The sequence below is a fragment of the Podarcis vaucheri genome (genome assembly GCF_965113315.1).
Source record: "Podarcis vaucheri genome assembly, chromosome: 10".
Taxonomy (NCBI): Eukaryota; Metazoa; Chordata; class Lepidosauria; order Squamata; family Lacertidae; genus Podarcis; species Podarcis vaucheri.
In genome coordinates, this window is record NC_138748.1 from 50,451,773 (window position 1) to 50,469,750 (window position 17,978).

The window sequence follows — 17,978 nt, forward strand, 5'->3', positions numbered from 1 at the left end:
TATGAAGTCAAACTAAAACCAAAATTAAACATCCGTTCTTTTATTTATTTCAAATAATTTATCCATTTCTTCTTTTCAACAGCACAAACAATTCAGCATTAAGACTTTTATTAAACAATGCCACAATTAAGCACCAGAAGATACTGCAACAATTCCTGGTTTGTTTTTTTGCAAGAAATTGGCAGATCAGAAGTGTTCAATACAATTTTTAAAAGCACCATGTTTGACAATAGACGTGCATTCACATTTCATTAACCTGTTGGTAATCTAATGGATGCTCTTTTAAGTAAGATGTTCCCCTTTCACACTTAACTAAAGTTACTACTGAGCTGTCCACCACCTGTGGAAATATAGCTTTGTTAAAACTAAAAATTGTTTCAGATCCCTGATGCAAGGCACTTCAAGCACTTGCAAGAAAGTGTCCATGTAAACAGCGATACATTAAAAAAACCCTTAAAAAACCTAAGGCTGTAATCCTGAACACACTTACTAGGGAGTAAATCCCACTGAACACAGGAGGGCTTAATTCTGAGTAAACATGCATAGGACTGTGCTGCAAGTGAATCATTTTATAGATTGTTGACCAGGTAATGAAAAGTTTCCACAGCAACTAACCGACATGATCAGAACCAGAATATACACCTCAATCTTATTATTTTTAAAAAAACAACAATGTTGTGTTTGTGGATTAAAGCACATGATTTTGGAGGGAGATCACAAACATGCTTATCTCTCAATGAGCAGCAAGTCAAAACACTACATAAGGTTCAAAGCTGCTAGCAAGCTATGGATCTACTTTAAATTGATCCACTCAACCCCATTGTTCTTGATCCAAACACACACAAGACATTTTTAAATAAATCCAGCTGTTCGTGGTATACTTAAATAGTGATCTAGACTATGTACACATTATGGAGACACAGTTCTTGCGCATAATTCAAGTATCCGAAGCACCTAATCAGCAGATGAATCAAAACCTCAGTTTGATCCTCTTATTGCTTTTACTTTTAAGCCATCTCTTCCCCACTTGTGACAAAAAGGAGGTGCGGGGAAGAGAGAAGGAAGCAAGATATTAGGCACAGACAGAACAAACACTCCCAACATCAATTTAAGTTTATCCAAAGACAATGAGCATGATCTACTTGCATTGTGGGCTCAAAACTTGCAAGCAAAGAATTCCAACAGAGCTAAAACTCTCCCTCCTTCACTTGTGCATACAAGGCAGTGCGAAGGAATGTTAGAGGGGAAAGGGACACATCTCCTTCACTTATACCCAAACTTTTGCAAGGCATGGAGAGAAGGGGCTCAATAGGTCTGTGGAAATGCAGAGAGACTTCCCATTTCTCCCAACACCGTAGCACTGCCTGTATGAGTAGCCATGAGTAGGAGGGGAGGACAGGGCAAGCTTACTGAAATCTTCCATATGCAGGTGTTGTGTCTGCAATGCAATGTCACTGTGCCCCAAACCATTAGGAAATGTTTTGTAGTTGGGTAATTATGTCCATTTCCTAGGGTAGGCTTGTAGCTGCCTGAATGTCACACCACCATCGTTTTGGCCAGCAAGATGTGGAATGTGATGTTTCCTAAAAATGAAAAATGCTGAATTCTGGTGAAGCTTCTTCAGATCAACCCTCTCTTGCCCCCAGTTCCTTTCCAGTGTTTTCCTCCTCCTGTGGCATGTATGTATTTAAAAAGCCTATACAGTGGAACCTTGGTTCTCAAACGGCTTAGTTGCCGAACAAATTGACTCCTGAACACCGCAAACCTGGAAGTAAGTGTTCCAGTTTGCAAATGTTTTTGGGAAGCCGAATGTCTAACACGGATTCCGCTTGAGTGCAGGAAGCTCCTGCAGCCAATAAGAAGCAGTGCCTTGGTTTTTGAACAGTTTCAGAAGTCGAACTGACTCCTGGAACGGATTAAGTCCTAGAACCAAGGTACCACTGTACAGAGCATAGATATTTCCTTCTTAAGGTGGTTCTCTATTCTGGCCAAAAGTTCTCTTGAAACACTAAATCAGGGTTGGGGATCATGTGCTGTTCAATATATTGTTGGGCTACAACTCCAATCATCCTGGACCATTGCATGTCATCCTGGACATGCAATGCGGGGCTGATGGGATTTGGATTCCAAAAACATCTGGATGACCACATGTTCCCTAGCCCTAAATCCCCACCACTATATCTTTCCATTCCAAGAGCTACACTACAAGCCATTCCCCACCAGCAGCTCAACCTTCAGAGGGCAGGCAGAAGGGAACACACAAAATGTGGCGGTTACAGCATTCCCCTCCATCTTCCTGAGATAAGTGGCTATGAGATCGAGGTATTAAACTCTCAGAAACATGTGCACAGTCTCCTCATACCTCTCTTCTTTACACACACTTTCTCTCACACACTAAGGAATTGTTCCCACATGCATGTTTCTCATGGGCCATCAAAGACAATCCACTGGAGGCAGGATTTCCATTTCTCACAAGGAAAGCTTTTTAAGGCTGAGCCAGAAGTAGTAAAGGGAGGCCTGAACAAAGGCATGTGCTAGGATAATCTTAGCTCAGAACTGAAAGAAGTGCTACAACTTTCAGTTGTTTTTCAGAGATCACTGTGAAAGGCTGTTAAAATGTTGATTTTAGAATCCCTTATGGGCCAAGATTATCCTCAAAATCTGAATCTGAAGCAGGGCCCTTACACTAAGGGGAACCCACTTGCTCTTAGTGACATCAGCAAGCAGTCAAATCTGACCGGCTGCACAGCACTGTAATGTCACCACATCCAGTATATAATCCCTGATTGACTGGGATCACTTGAGGATGAATGAAATGGAGAGAGTGAAAATGCCAGCTGAAATAGCAGCAGATATTAAACAACAACAATAGGATGAAGGTGCTTGGCCCCCATAAAGTAACAGAGGAGAGACCTGGTGATCATTTGGTTCAACCCTTATGCTTTTCAATGGTGGCAGGTCACACATTCAAGTGGCAGTAGTCAAATGATGTACATACATGCCTGCCCGCTACTTTCTGCCATAAAAACAAGCCTCCTTCACACCAGAGGCAGGCCTACAACTATGTGTAACAGATTTGCTGGACAATAACTTGCTATGTCACTTCCAGTAACAATGTTAGATCTACAAGCAGCTTTCCCTCTCCTTAGATGGACTAACACACGTATGAAATATCCCAACGCATGAAGGGATAGGTTAAAAATGTACGTTCACAAACTACATTACAAAATACAGATTTAAAACAAAACAAAACAAAAGTTTTCACCAATGAGAAGTCAGTTTTCTAAAACGGCAACTATGGAACAATTTAAATACAAAAGTCTCATACAAAATAAGAAAGAAAGAGAAAGAAACAGGGAAGCCTCATCTCTTAAAAAGCATTTTCTTTAAGTGACCTGATTCATAGGTCTAAATCTACAAACACAAATGGTTATCATAAGAGAGAACTAAGAGGTAAAATGCTATTTAAAAATGCTTCAGTTGGAGAACTGAGGTACCATTCTTGACGTTTGCATTTTAAAAAACTCCTGCAGAAGTTACGCTTGGCTTAAAAGGCAGCCTTTAAGCATTGCTTCCTTCTTCCTCTTGTGGTCTAGAATTCCTGAAATCTGGAATCTGATCTGTGAAAGACTGTGTCATCCACTGTCCATTGGGGACATCTCCAAAGGAAGATCCACTGCTGTACTCTGCACTGGTTGCTGCAGGAAAACAAACCAAAATGACTTAATCGTTTAGTTGGTGCTCTGGCTGACGGAAGAAAAGGCATTTCCCCAAATGTGCTGGTTACAGATTTTGCCCACCAGGGGCATCCATTCATCTGTTTGACTGTAGATGGGGGGTGGCTGAGGGTAGCCACCACAGGGAAACGCTAACCCAGGCATGTCCAAAATCCGTTTTGGGGGCCTAACTCGGCCCCCGTGGCAGTATATGTCCTGGGGTAAAATCCTTTAAAAAGCTCAACAACTTTGGGGTAAAATTGTAAAAAAACCTGAACAACTTTGGTCGGCCCTCACACATGTTCACTTCATCAAATCTGGCCCTCTTTGAAAAAAGTTTGGGCACCCCTGAGAGTCTAACCCATTCCCCACCATGAAATTTTCAACTACAAAAGCCACCCAGCTGCTATCCATTTAAAAAAGTTAAACACATACAACTTAAAGCAACTAACTTACTCAATCCATTTCATTAAGAAAACAATTGGGGGGGAAACTAAAGATGGCCATATTTTTAGCCAACATATTTTAGCCAAGAAAGTACGTGTGCTTCAAGAATTCTATGCCTTCCTTCAAGGCATTCCTGTCGGTCTGTTTTCCACTGGAAGAGAAATATTTGCCCATCAAATGTCCCATCTCTGGAAGGGAGTCTCACTTTGTGCTGACATTAATTATTGAGTTAGTGCCATTACTTTTTAGCTCTGCTTCTAATATCTGGTTTAGTGCTCTGCTGCTTCATAAATGATTGTTTATTGTATTTGTAGTTTCATTTTTATTTGTGAGCCACTATGAGAATCACTTGGGGCTGAAGAGCAAGATAGAAAATAAATGGAATTAAAAAGTACAACTGGCACTTAAAATTTGTATTTTGTTATTCCGTTTCACTAAAGATGATAAATAAGTCAAATAACCATGAGTAACTTTTTGGATTTTGGATTTGCTATTTCTCACTAATTTACCATGTTCCCCAACAGTCCCCCTAGATCCTCTGGCATTAGCATGGCTGCTGCTGCTGCTTATCATTATTATTATCATTATCTTACAAGTGATAAATTGAGAGAGTGAAAGACAGAGAAAATATATGGCAACTGAAAAGACTGAATTTTACTTACACAGATTCATACATGCTTCTCTACGTCGGATTTTAAAAAGATATACAGTGGTGCCTCGCAAGACGAAAAGAATCCGTTCTGTGAGTCTCTTCGTCTAGCGGTTTTTTCGTCTTGCGAAGCAAGCCCATTGACGGATTAGCGGATTAGCAGATAAGCGGCTTAGCGGCTTAGAAAAAGGGGGGAGGGGAAAAAACCCGCAGGAACTCGCAAGACATTTTCGTCTTGCGAAGCAAGCCCATAGAAAATTCGTTTTGCGAAGCACCTCCAAAATGGAAAACTCTTCCGTCTAGCAAGTTTTCCGTCTTGCGAGGCATTCGTCTTGCGGCGCACCACTGTAAAAAGTTACATGTGAATGCAGAATGTGACTTCTACTTTATAACACCTTAATAGTTTATACTTTTGCATTGAGTTCCAAATGCAGTGTTGCACTTGTCTAAAACAAAAGAAATTAATAGAATCAATCCTAATTATCTTCTGCATCAGGGAACATGGATTAAAATGAAGAGAAAACAAAATATTCCCTATACTCTACCTGTTCCATTTGAAGGGAAGTTACATGGTTCACCATCCTCAGCTGTTTTCTCACCATAAGCACCCCCGTAAGCTGCTTCATAACCCGGATCATATTTTTCTTCTTTGACAGCCATTTTCTTAGCATCCTCTGAAGAAACACACACACATTGAAAGCTTAAATCAAATCTCTAACCGGTCATGAACAAGTGGATATATGAGAAACAAAAATGGAATATATGATCACAGTGGAGAGACCTTAATATAGACATGGATGGAAAGAAATAGTATGATATAATAGTAATGTTGGTGTGAATCAATAAGAGGAAATATGGTTAACCCTTATAAATAATTACAGTATTTAGGGGACCTATCTTGGACTTTCCATAAAATAAACAAAATGATGACAATGAGACAGTGTAACTTAAGAAAGTAGATAGTAGTTCATATTGACCGATAGTTTTAAATAATTTTATATTCTTTCTGTACATGACCAGTAAAGTGGAACCTTGGTTCTCGAATGGCTTAGTTGACGAACAAATCGGCTCCCGAGTGCCAAAAACCCAGAAGTGAGCGTTTCGGTTTTTGAACGAATTTCAGAAGCTGAACGTCTGATGCGGCTGTTGGTTATTGTTTCTGTGGCGCCTGCACCAATCGGAAGTTGCGCCTTGGTTTTGGGAGTCGAATGGACTTCTGGAACGGATTAAATTCGAGAACCAAGGTTGCACTGTAGATAGAAAATCGGAAGTCCCTCTTTTGTCATTTTTGCTAATGTTTCTCTGTTTCTTCTTTCTTTGTTTTCTCTCTCTCTTTATCTCTGTTGCCTCTTTCTCTTTTGCTTCTTTTTCTTGTATTGTATCTTAGGTAGCTGTAACCTTATTGTATTATGGGAAAATCCCAATAAAAACCTTATCGAGAAAAATAAATCAGATTTCAAACTCTTGACTTGAGCATATTGAGGAGTCTTTCAACAGGATAACACTGTTATCCTACTCAGAAGGTATAATTATACCCTTATTGTATATGATTAAATAATATCCAGTATAAAATAGAATTTTAAGGAATTACAAGTTACAAGGCCTCCAAAATGTATTAAAAACTTTCTATTTGCTCTCTTGTTAAACTGCTTAAGGAATAGTTTCACAGAAGAAATCATGCATACATTTAGGACACTTTTGTTTAAAATAGGTCACAACTGCAGCCTTCCAGTTACAGCACTAAGCAGCTGCCCAGGCCCACTTTATTTTTCTCATGTGGATTACGTCTTTTGAGCAAATCCTGGTTATTCTGGCTTCATATGCTATACCTTGTGCTAGCTGCAAGTCAAATGTGTACTGCACTTCCTGGACCTCTGCATTTGACGCAACACCCTTCAGCTGATCCCTTAGGTCTTTCAGCTTGATGTAATAATGAACTTTATCTTGTGCACGAGGAAACTGAGCACATCTTGCACTGGATGAGGGCATAACATAGCAAAGCTGTAAAAAGGAAAAAATATCAAAACAAAAGGCAATGTTAAATCAGAAGCCTTCAAACTGGTACAGCATTTTTAAAAATACTAACTTTGTTTCAAAAACTTCCATTATCTCACTCACAGGTAGTAAAATCTTAAATTCTAAGGTAACAGTTTTGAATAGGAGTGTTTTGTCCTCCATCAGTGCAAGGTTATATCAATTCATTCTTCCACAAATGGTAAGATTCTGTGTTTTTATTTCATAACCACGACAGGAACTTACTGTTTCTGTGTCTGGAACCTTATGTGGCTGGAGTCCAAATTCCAACTTTTTAACCTTTACGCCAAAAACCTCTTTGCTGAAAATGTCATAAATGCCTACAGTCAAATTAAATACAAATTGACTGTTAGTCACAATACCATACCAGTGAAATCAATATGCAGAAATCTTGTATATAAAAGGCTCACATTTTCCATTAAAAACTGCTATTTTAGGTTGATACTTCTGCAATTTTTGCACCAGAATCCGTCCTCCTTCCCGAAACTCTTTGCTAAAAAGTGGGAGGAAAATATTAAGTTATATAGCAGGTCTGGAAATACCCATGATCTATTTACGGAATTCCAACTTGACCCTACCTGGAAAGGTCCTTGCTCCCTGGTGTTGTCCTTTCCACCATGTTTGTAAACCCAATACCATATTTATGTGGCAAAGTGTGGTCATCCATATGATTCAACTGTTCTTCACTTAACCCAGACAAAAAGAGACACTTCCCTGTGGAGGCAGAAAATATATGATTCTTATAGTTTGTGTTACAATGCAGTCAACTTCTTATCACTGCTCAGGCAACCAGTACTTGAACACCATGTCGTTTTTGGCTTGGCTCTCTTATTTTGTGCTTCCCACACAATTTGCCTCTGATGTTTTTGGAAGGAAGTGAGATAACTAATATCTTCTCACCGCTTGGCATTTCCCTTTTAGCATTAATGCTGAATATGCACTATTTTACATGCTCACCATTTCACCCATGCAGCCATTTACTACACTTCTTCTAACAAAAGCCAAATCTTGCCCACAATCTCATTTCTCTAGCCCTTCTACAATCAGAAAATGCAGAATTAAAACTGCATTCTTAAAAGTTTCAAGAGATCATAGAAGGAGGAACTTACAGAAGTGGTTTCCAGGTCCTGGGTAATGATGGCCTTTGTAGGCTGCCATTAAACCTGGATTTATACCAATCTAGAAAACAAAAGAAGAATTAAATCTTCTCATCTGTTCCATGGAATAACTTAAAGTGCTTTGGATACTTTTTATGCCCTGAATGGTTTAGGACTGGGTCATCTACAGGGCTGCCTTTTCCTGGATGAGCCTGCCCACCTATTTACATTATGCTCCTATGTGTTTGGTTTTATAACATGGTTTTAATGCATTGGTTTTAACTATCTCTATTTTCTTTGAATATATTTTAATGCTATTAGTAAGAGAGGATTGCTGCTGCTTTCTATTTCTGTTTTGGCTGTTTTCATATTTTTGGCAATGGACGTTTTAAAATTGTTAAGTTGTGATTTTGTTCTGTTAGCTACCTTGAGCTTTTTTTGAGGAATGACAAGATACAAATGTTTTAAATAAATAAAGACCTGTTTACGACTATTAATTGCTGAAGCAAAGCAGGGTATGGAACTAAAATGTGAAATATCTCAGAGACGACTTTCATGTTCCAGAAAATATAAAGTTAATCACTTATCTCATCCGCTCTTACAGATCTGTTGTAAATACTTGAAATGTTTATGACAATGGGAAACCACTGTGCTAAAACAGAGGAAAATACTTTAAAACAGCTAAGGAAAAAGCAAAAGTGGAAATAGACCTCAATTATTTGTTGGGAATAAGGAAATATCAGAAAGTGATCACTTTTTGTTCCCAGCCAATCTAGTAAAATGATCACTTTAAACAACAAATGACCCTCTTCTTATCAATTAAAAAGAAAAAAAGGGGGGGGGATGATAAATTATCCTCATGGAGAAACTCCCAGGGACAAACATTAAACTGTAGAGCCAAAAGGTCATGCAAGAGGAGGAGGTTTGTAACATTTCTATACAGAGCCCAAATCTATACAAGGGAAGAACAGAATGTTATTGTTGCAACAGACTAACACAGACATCCCTTTTGGGATTTACTACAAAGTTGCTAACTGAACTGGATGCAAAACAGTTATCTACAGATAAAACTTTCTTACATCTGACTTACAATTACAATATCCAAATTGAAGGTCAGTATATCAGGAAGAGTTTTGGTTAACAATTCAGCTTCAGATACGCCATTAAAACGATCTACTTTCCTTTTGACTTTAAAAGTATCTGTGATTTTTTCTTGTTTGGCTTTTGATTTGGCAACTTTAGCAGCAGGTTTCTTGGGTTCAGAAGTTTTGTTTTTTCTCTTTCTTCCTTTAACAGTTGCTGTAAGTCAAAAGGAAATTACTTTTTATTAAGTCTTTGGAGATGGCAAAATACTACTAATTAATCAGAGATGATGTGAAATGTTACATTTAAAAATCTATTTCTAGCTAATAAAATATCTTTCAGCTAAACATGACATCCAACAAATATTCTCAACGAAAGTTGGAAGAACTCCACATCTTTCTAACTTATCCAAACCGTTACTGCCCTGAAAAGAGCATCAGATCGCTCTTGCTGTTAATATTTATCTTTGGATAGATAAATATTACTAGAAACCTGCTCGTACATGAAAGAGGGTTTTTAAAATGCCTTGCAAATGAGCTCTGAGCATCAAAACTGACCCCAGTGGCCATTTCTGGAGAAAGTACACAATAAAAAATTACTTGAGAAATCTTAAGGTTATTCAAGTTTAGTTCTAGAGGCTGCTTTTACAAATAAATTCAATTTGCTATAGAAATCACAAGGCTGCAAGAAAAGTTTGATTGCATCAAAACTTTATTTTGTGCATTATCCTAAGAAATACCTTAGTAACTATATGGCAAGCAATCATATAGTTATGTTGCAAACTAAGAAGTTGCATTATTAAATGTTATCCAGAAATTAGTAACAGTATCCAAGAATTTTAAAGGGATTGGTAATCTACTATTTTAAATATTGATGTAGAATAATCAAGTGAGACTAAATTTGAAATCTTTAATACAATATGCTGGCCAACCAGAAAAAAGATGGGATCAGTTTCTGAACTACAAAACAGAATAAAAAGGGTTGCATTGACAATCTGAGAACAATGTAATGCATGTATGAATACCATGATATAGACAGGTTATGCAACTTGTTCCTGTAACTTTGACATTTACCTTTTACTGTATACAACAAAAATGCAAGTTAAGTATGTTCATGTAAACTGCTGCTTCATCAGTTATTAGAAAAAATGTGCAAGCTCAAGCTAGAAGTGTCCACTCTTTCTTGTTACTACAATATTTTAAAACTGTAAAGAAAAGGGCACATTTTCACAATAAGCATTGATTCAGGTCAGCAATACCACCACTCTGAAGAATGAAGCTATCCAACTGTTTTCAGATATTCTAAAAGAAATATGTTTCCTGCATATTTGCTTAAACATTTCAAGGAAAAAATTGAGACACCTTTAACAGGTTCTGGAACAAAGTCTGATTCCAAAGGCCCCTGAAGTGCTTCCTCTTCATTCATCATCTCCATGTTTGGAACTCCAGTCATCATTTGATGGAATGGAAAAGGATAAAATGCTGGTTGAAGGGCAGTATAATGTCTTTTAAAAAATAATTTAAAAAGGTTAAAATTACTACCATTTCAAATTATAAATCTGGAACAAAATTTCAAGTAGTATTTGACATGCATTTTCAAGTCTAGTCTGGTGGATTTCTTCCATGTTTGGCAACAATTCTCATCTTATATATTATATACTTCTGCTCCCACAGGATCACAGCCAAGGTCAACAAAAAGGGTACTTCCAGACAGGTGCTTGGTGTGGAATGGGTGCTCCTTAGGCATGCACATCTTTTGCAGTGTTCCCAAGACATTGTTTGTGTAAAAATACCATTCTATACTTCCCCATTTAATTCAGACTTACCCTTTCCAAGAAAAATCCAATTAATTTTAAAAAAATGTTGCCAACAGCCCATTTGTGAGATCTATTCTATTAACCTCTGTTCTGGAAGTATCCCAAGTTATCCCTGAATAGTTGTACTTGCTTTTTGTTTGTTAAATATATGATCAGAGTGGTAACATGGTTGATTCTCAAAGTCTAATTTAAACACAAACAAATGATTTGGAGAGCTACGTTTCCTGTTTGCATGATCTGGGAAAGCACAAATACTGTCAATTGCTAATCAAGTCAATGAGTCCCAACACAACATGTTAACCTGGTTCAAGCACTGAAAAACCCTACAAGCAGAGTAAAAGAAGTTACAACACACACTGAAAGGCACCACTTCTTGACAGCAATTCACTGAAAGAAAGACTGTAGAGCAGAGTTTGACTTGCATGCAGAAAGCCCCAGGGCTCAGTCCCCAGCACCTCCAGATTTGGTTGGAAAAGTCCCAACCAAAGAAAGCTGCTGCTGGCCAGAACAGACCATCAGATGCATCAAAACAGAGCTTCCAATGAGACTTCCTATGCTGCGAATTAAATAAAATAAAAAGGTACCAATATGCTCATGCAAACTGCTGCTGGGAAAACCTGCTGTCATGGGTCAGATACTAGTTCCTATCCGCAGCTGAGTTCATAGACATGCCCCATATGTCGTTTATTTTAAGAGTATCTGAACTGGACCATTGCTGTTGTACTATAAAAAAGGAGGAACAACTAGCATCCTCAGCTCTACCCTTACACTTATTAAGGCAAGTTAGTTTCCACCTTAAGTGTAATTGAAAGCGGGCAAGGAAAAACCATCCTTTCACCACTCTTTACAACTAGCATAAAGAAGCAACTCATCCACATTATTTGATCCTGAATACACACCCGTAGAAAGGATAATTGCTTGCCAAGGTAATAGGAAGAGTTTTGAATACACATTTCATGGAGGCCTAGTTCCACATGAACTGCTTCAAGTTGGTAAGCCTGTTTCTGGATTGTACCATTCCACACTGCACAGGTGGAAGCTCACTTCACCACGCACTCTTCAATTACACCAGTCCTGTGCCTTTACTGGTAGAAAAATGAGAAACCAGAGGCTTCAAGCCTCTTTCTGACACACCAGTTTTCTATGTAAGGGCACTTTTTGATAATATGAATCATGCCAAGCCCACCCACCCACCCAGTCTGGTAGCAGCTTGGTATGTATGTATGTATGTGCACATGTATATGCACAAAACATGTCTCTCTCATATCAGTCTCTGCCTTCACTCCTCCATTGTCTCCTGAGACAGATGGACACCAATCAATATGTATATATGTGTGTTTGCAAATATTTATAACCCACCCTATAATCAAAGGATCTCAGGGCAAGGTGCATGAGAACCATTTTTAAAAATTGCAATCAAAAACAATAAACACACACACACATACAGGGGAGTCCTGACAGTAAAATATGTGCTGTGAGCGTACCTAACAGATCTTGCTCCAATATTACACATATGCTATTAAGTATACATAATTGTGTATTTGTGTGTGTGTGTGAGAGAGAGAGAGGTGCAGCCCTCCATCCTGTGTGCATCTGCCCATGTATCAGTAATATAAACACGCATTATAAATAACAATACAGAGGCGACCCAGAGCCTCGCTCACTCCCCTCTCCAGCTTCCCATTCCGGGCTCAGGCCTTGGCCTGCCTGTGGCAAGAGACCCTGGCCTGGAAGCCTTTTGTGCTCTCCGCAGCCTCCTCCACGGCAGGAGGGGAGGCGACCACGGCCCCCTCCGCCCCCAGAGGGCCTTGGAAGCCCCCCTGCCCACCCGCTAGCTCGGCCTCGGCCTCCTTCCGCCCCATCTACCTGGGGCCGGGATCCTCGGCTTCCATTCCCGAGCGCTGGCGTCTCCTCGACGCCCACCTCCCCAGCTAGCGAAGGCCCGGCGAGAACTCGAGGCCTAGTCAGCGCCAGCCAAGCCCAACCTCCAAAACCCCGCGACCCTCGGCAAGGCCCCTCCCCCTCCCCCCACAGCTCGCGCGCTGTACCTTCTGCCGCCGACTCTCTCTGGTTCCGCGGCGCCGGCGTGGGCTGGCCGGCCCACAGAGACAGGAAAAGGATAGACTGACACGCGGCGCGGCCTACCGTAGAATTCCGGGATGGAGAAACGCGGGGCTACGATTTCAGCGACGTAGGAAGCTTGCCTTTGCTTCGTTGGCCGACGTGGCTCGGCGTTGCCTGGTCTGAAGGGTAGCAGCGCTCCGGAACCGCGGGTGTCAGGCTCGGTTCTCCCGCGCAGCCCTGCCTTGGTTTCCTAGAGGGATGTGGGGCCAAACGTGGGCGGAGCTGATGCACTGAGCTACGGCAATATTTTATTTTATTACTTCAGTGTGTGTGTATATATGTATACACATGTATGTATGTATGTAACACATACAAAATTTTATTTTATTTCAATTTTATTTTATTACTTCATCATTTGTTGTTGTTTAGTCGTTTAGTCGTGTCCGACTCTTCGTGACCCCATGGACCAGAGCACGCCAGGCTCTCCTGTCTTCCACTGCCTCCTGCAGTTTGATCAGACTCATGCTGGTAGCTTCGAGAACACTGTCCAACCATCTTGTCCTCTGTCGTCCCCTTCTCCTTCCCAACATCAGGGTCTTTTCCAGGGAGTCTTCTCTTCCCATGAGGTGACCAAAGTATTGGAGCCTCAGCTTCACAATCTGTCCTTCCAGTGAGCACTCAGGGCTGATTTCCTTAAGAATGGATAGGTTTGATCTTCTTGCAGTCCATGGGACTCTCAAGAGTCTCCTCCAGCACCGTAATTCAAAAGCATCAATTCTTCGGCGATCAGCCTTCTTTATGGTCCAGCTCTCACTTCCATACATCACTACTGGGAAAACCATGGCTTTTACTATACATAGACATAGCAAAATAGTCTCTTAAACAGTTATCCCAGATCCATGAAACCGAGCAAATCCGCCAAGTGACAAACACGCATCTCGCCCAACGGACACGGACATAGTATGTCTAGTACTATTTACTAGACATAGCAAAAATAGGAGTGACTTAGTTCATCAGCCTTGTTATAGCACTTCCGGTCCAAAAGCGAACGGCATTCCTCCTTTATCTCCCGATGCGGAATATTTAGGGCTTTCCCCCCCATATATATGTTACACTTTAGAGCAGGCGTAGAGTACCTAGGGCGAGAATTACAGCCACGGGCGTCTTTCAAATCTTCCCTTGAATGAAAAGGCTACACGCTATTCTACATTTCTATCTCTAGGGTGCTTTCCAGTTCCAGGAAGGGGGAGGGGGAGGAGCTGTAACAGCTTGTTGTACACGTGACTTCTTGACCTGTGCGTTGCTCTTGCCTTCCGCGTCCTCTATTGGTTCCCGGTCCGGTCAAAGAGAACCTTCTTTCGGCTCGTCCTTCGTGAGATTAGGCTCCGCCACCGACAAGCCAGCGATCAGGGCTGATGCAGGTAACCGGTGCTAGCAACCAGGGAGCTTCATGGAAGAAAAGCCCCCCCCCCATCTACCCCTTTCCATTGGGAAGAACCTGGCTTGCCTTTTGGCGTTGTGGAAGGACACGCGTGTCCGTTGGGCGAGATGCGTGTTTGTCACTTGGCGGATTTGCTCGGTTTCATGGATCTGGGATAACTGTTTAAGAGACCCGCAGGCAACCCACTCACTTCTCACACCGTGGAGACTGCCGTTCATGAGCCTTTGCTGGATCCTTTGCAACTGTTACTTGAGGCGCAGGTGGCCTGTGTCGCAGAGTGCTTTCTTTTCTTTCATATTGATAATAATTTTTATTAGTTTTCAATTAGGTTCCAAGAATGGCCTCATTATAACAATACCAATTTACAATACAATTATTCGCAGAGTGCTTTCCATCAGCTTTGGCTGGTGGGCCTTATCTGGAGAGGGAAAGCCCAACTACTGCTCTCTATGCTCTGGTAAACTCCAGGTTAAAGGTAAAGGTAAAGGTACCCCTGCCCGTACGGGCCAGTCTTGCCAGACTCTAGGGTTGTGCGCCCATCTCACTCAAGAGGCCGGGGGCCAGCGCTGTCCGAAGACACTTCCGGGTCACGTGGCCAGCGTGACATCGCTGCTCTGGCGAACCAGAGCCGCACACGGAAACGCCGTTTACCTTCCCGCTTGTAAGCGGTCCCTATTTATCTACTTGCACCCGGGGGTGCTTTCGAACTGCTAGGTTGGCAGGCGCTGGGACCGAACGACGGGAGCGCACCCCGCCGCAGGGATTCGAACCGCCGACCTTTCGATCGGCAAGCCCTAGGCGCTGAGGCTTTTACCCACAGCGCCACCTGCGTCCCATAAACTCCAGGTTAGATTACTGCAATAAAGACAGTCCCATCTATGGTGTGTTTCATTAATCCAAACAGATTGTACCTAAGGTATGTATCACCATGGCTGACATCTCCAGGAATGGGCACAGCTGGCACACAAATTTATTCCATGACAGACTAATGTGTTGTTTTCAGAATTTTTACTGGATTGGAGCCCACAGCATGCCAACGATTTCTTAGATGCACATGGGACTGAAATTGCCGTCCCATGCACATCTACTTAGAAATCCCACTGTGTGCAGTGGGACATACTCCCAAGTAATTGTGCATGGGAGTGCAGCTTAAAACTGTGTTTTCACCTCTGTGTTGGGGATTTGCTGTGTGGCTTTGAGCAAGAAAAAGCACAGGAATTGATGATAATAAAAATGCTTTCCAAGCATAAGATGCAGCTTTGTTTCAGGAATGAGGGTTGTAGGTAAGTCATACTAGTGTAGTAGGTCCATTGTACTCAACAAACTTAAGTTAATCAACTGAAATTCATTTTGAGCATTATTAGTTGGATACAGTCAGCAACAGGCACTGCCAGAACGTCCAGCATCTTGTGTTTCTATCCTGGACTTCATCATTTTCCTTTTAGGTCATCAGAGTTCATGCCATTTCTTCACTATTCAGTGTCCTCGTCTTCCTCTTTTACTTGTATTCCAGTTGCTGCTAGTAGCTCTTGGCTATGCCTGCAGGAGTAGCTTGGCCTCGCTACCTGAAAATGTTCAGTGCAAGTATGTTGGCCATGTTTGCTGGTGCAGAAGTTGTCCATCGATATTACAGGCCTGATCTTGTAAGTGGCTTCTCCCCTCCCCGCACTATTTACGTATTGGTTTGTTTGAAATAGTTGCACGTTTCAACTTCAGAAGGACCCCCAGGACAGCTTACATCAAACAACACAGTAACACTGGGAATACACTTATTCCCCAATACAGCTCTGAGAGGTAATATATCTCCCAAGACTCTAGGTTTTTTTTGGTTTTTTTACTGTCCATCCCATGACAGACAGTAGCCAGCTTCAGTAGCCTAGGTCTTAGATGAGCTGCTGAGCAATAATAGTTGGATATTCTGTTGCCTGGATGGCTTTGAACACCTTACACTTTTCCCTAAGCCCGCAGATCTGTGTCCAAAGGCAGTTCAAAATATTCCTTTATTGTTTTAGCCTTTTATCCTAATGTGCATTTTGAAATGGAGTGTGGGGAATTTTTGGCCCTCCTGATGTTGCTGAACCCATTACCCCTGCCCATTGGCTGTGCTTGCTGGGGCTGATGGGAGTTGTAGTTCAGCAATACCCAGAAGCCCACACCTGGGCTAGAGCTAATACCTTATCATAGTTCATGACCTAGAAGTTTTCACTAAGTGTGCATATAATTAAAGCTATAAGTTTAAAAACTGAACTTGTGGTTCTTGGTATCGGTATGACTTGCCTTTTTTCTTTTTTTAGACAATACCAGAAGTTCCTCCCAAGCCTGGAGAACTCAGAACTGAACTATTGGGGCTCAAAGAAAGAAATCAGGAAGTTCAGCCTTCACAACAGTGATGATGCAAGAATTATGTTCCTCCATGAATTGCTCTTTAGTATTTATAATTGAACCTGTGCAATTTCAGAGTTTTCTGGCAACACTGGCTATACAAGTCATCTAGTGTATGCCCATTTTCTGGAGTCCAAATGTTTTTACTTCCTCCCATGCAATACAAGGCAGTCTTTTACTTAGCTGTCTGGTTTGTCTCAATATATACCTGTAGCATTGCTCTCTATATATGGCACAATATGCCAGTACTATTCCCCCCCCTTCCTTAAAACAGTTTCTGGGGTTTTTTGATGAGGTGTTAAGCTTTATTACCCTTCTGCTGAAAAAGGTCTGCAGAGTGACTTCCAGAGATCAATGAGCCAGGTTGTCAGCCCAAGGGGAGGGACTAAGATGTGACACAAGAGCAAAAGGTATCTCATAGAATAGGGACACCGAGGATCATCAACCCCCTGCAGTGCAGAAATATGCAGCTGTCCGTTCAAGTACTAGTTCTTGGTTACACATTTGGTTAGTGTCAATCAAAACACCTTCTTGGAAAGAGTTGCAATGCACTTGCAATGGACCTTACAGACTTGGCTATTTGGGGCATAGGAAGAAATCTGTCAGGATCTCATCAGCCCCTCATCAGAGCAGATACATCCATTGCTGTAGGCTGCTCACAATTCTATAATGGGCTTCCAACAAGCAAGGGTGTCAGCCTACCTTAAAGTGGCTGTAATGGAGGTGGATTTGCAGGTTCTAGCACTGCAGCCTGTAGTAAAAGGCAGCAAAATGACACCCACTAAAGTTGGTTCCAGTGGTGAGAGGGTAGCCCAGTTGATGAAAATAATAGGGACTAGAGATGGATGGTTGCCTCTTTGGATTTTCACTCCCTAAAAGTGGTGGTGCAATAAACTCACGTTTCACAAAGCTGCGTGAAGTATGCTTTCTGTAGGCAAGCCTTAGGCTACAATCCTAATGTATCTACCTCATTGAGTTCACTAGTACTTCTTGAGTAGAAATTGTTATGATTGTCCTTTGAATCTATATGAAGAGCAGCCAGTTTAATATAAGGTGTCTATAGTTATCTGCTGTACCAGCTAGACCTTTTCCTGCAGTGGAAGGTATCGCTGCTGTTCAGGATTTACCACCTTATAGATTGACATACATACTATATATAAGACCTTGTGGACGAGTTCAGAATTGACAACTGATACAAAGCTCAACTTGTCATGTGACCACATATGTGTCTGCTCTAGTTTTCATTTTT

The 17,978-nt window shown here is 41.3% G+C and overlaps 2 protein-coding genes across 4 annotated transcripts; one reads left to right on the plus strand and one right to left on the minus strand.

Annotated features, from left to right (window-relative positions):
* Positions 1 to 24: 24 nt before the first annotated feature.
* On the minus strand, positions 25 to 13,123 carry TDG (thymine DNA glycosylase). 3 transcript variants are annotated; one of them, XM_082240613.1, is made up of 10 exons: positions 12,988 to 13,123; positions 10,388 to 10,530; positions 9,034 to 9,242; positions 7,956 to 8,025; positions 7,425 to 7,560; positions 7,257 to 7,339; positions 7,072 to 7,166; positions 6,642 to 6,813; positions 5,358 to 5,486; positions 25 to 3,698 (listed from the first exon to the last, which is right to left on the minus strand). In XM_082240613.1, the coding sequence occupies exons 2-10, from the start codon at positions 10,479 to 10,481 to the stop codon at positions 3,562 to 3,564; spliced, it is 1,125 nt and encodes a 374-aa protein (XP_082096739.1). In that variant the 5' UTR covers positions 10,482 to 10,530; positions 12,988 to 13,123; the 3' UTR covers positions 25 to 3,561. The 3 variants fall into 3 exon arrangements, with proteins under 3 accessions (XP_082096739.1, XP_082096738.1, XP_082096737.1); XM_082240612.1 differs by having other exon boundaries at positions 12,891 to 13,011; XM_082240611.1 differs by lacking the exon at positions 12,988 to 13,123 and adding an exon at positions 12,709 to 12,863.
* Positions 13,124 to 14,139: 1,016 nt separating this feature from the next.
* UQCC6 (ubiquinol-cytochrome c reductase complex assembly factor 6) lies at positions 14,140 to 17,638 on the plus strand. Its single transcript, XM_082240684.1, has 3 exons — positions 14,140 to 14,327; positions 15,861 to 15,990; positions 16,642 to 17,638. The coding sequence occupies exons 2-3, from the start codon at positions 15,883 to 15,885 to the stop codon at positions 16,735 to 16,737; spliced, it is 204 nt and encodes a 67-aa protein (XP_082096810.1). The 5' UTR covers positions 14,140 to 14,327; positions 15,861 to 15,882; the 3' UTR covers positions 16,738 to 17,638.
* Positions 17,639 to 17,978: the final 340 nt, after the last annotated feature.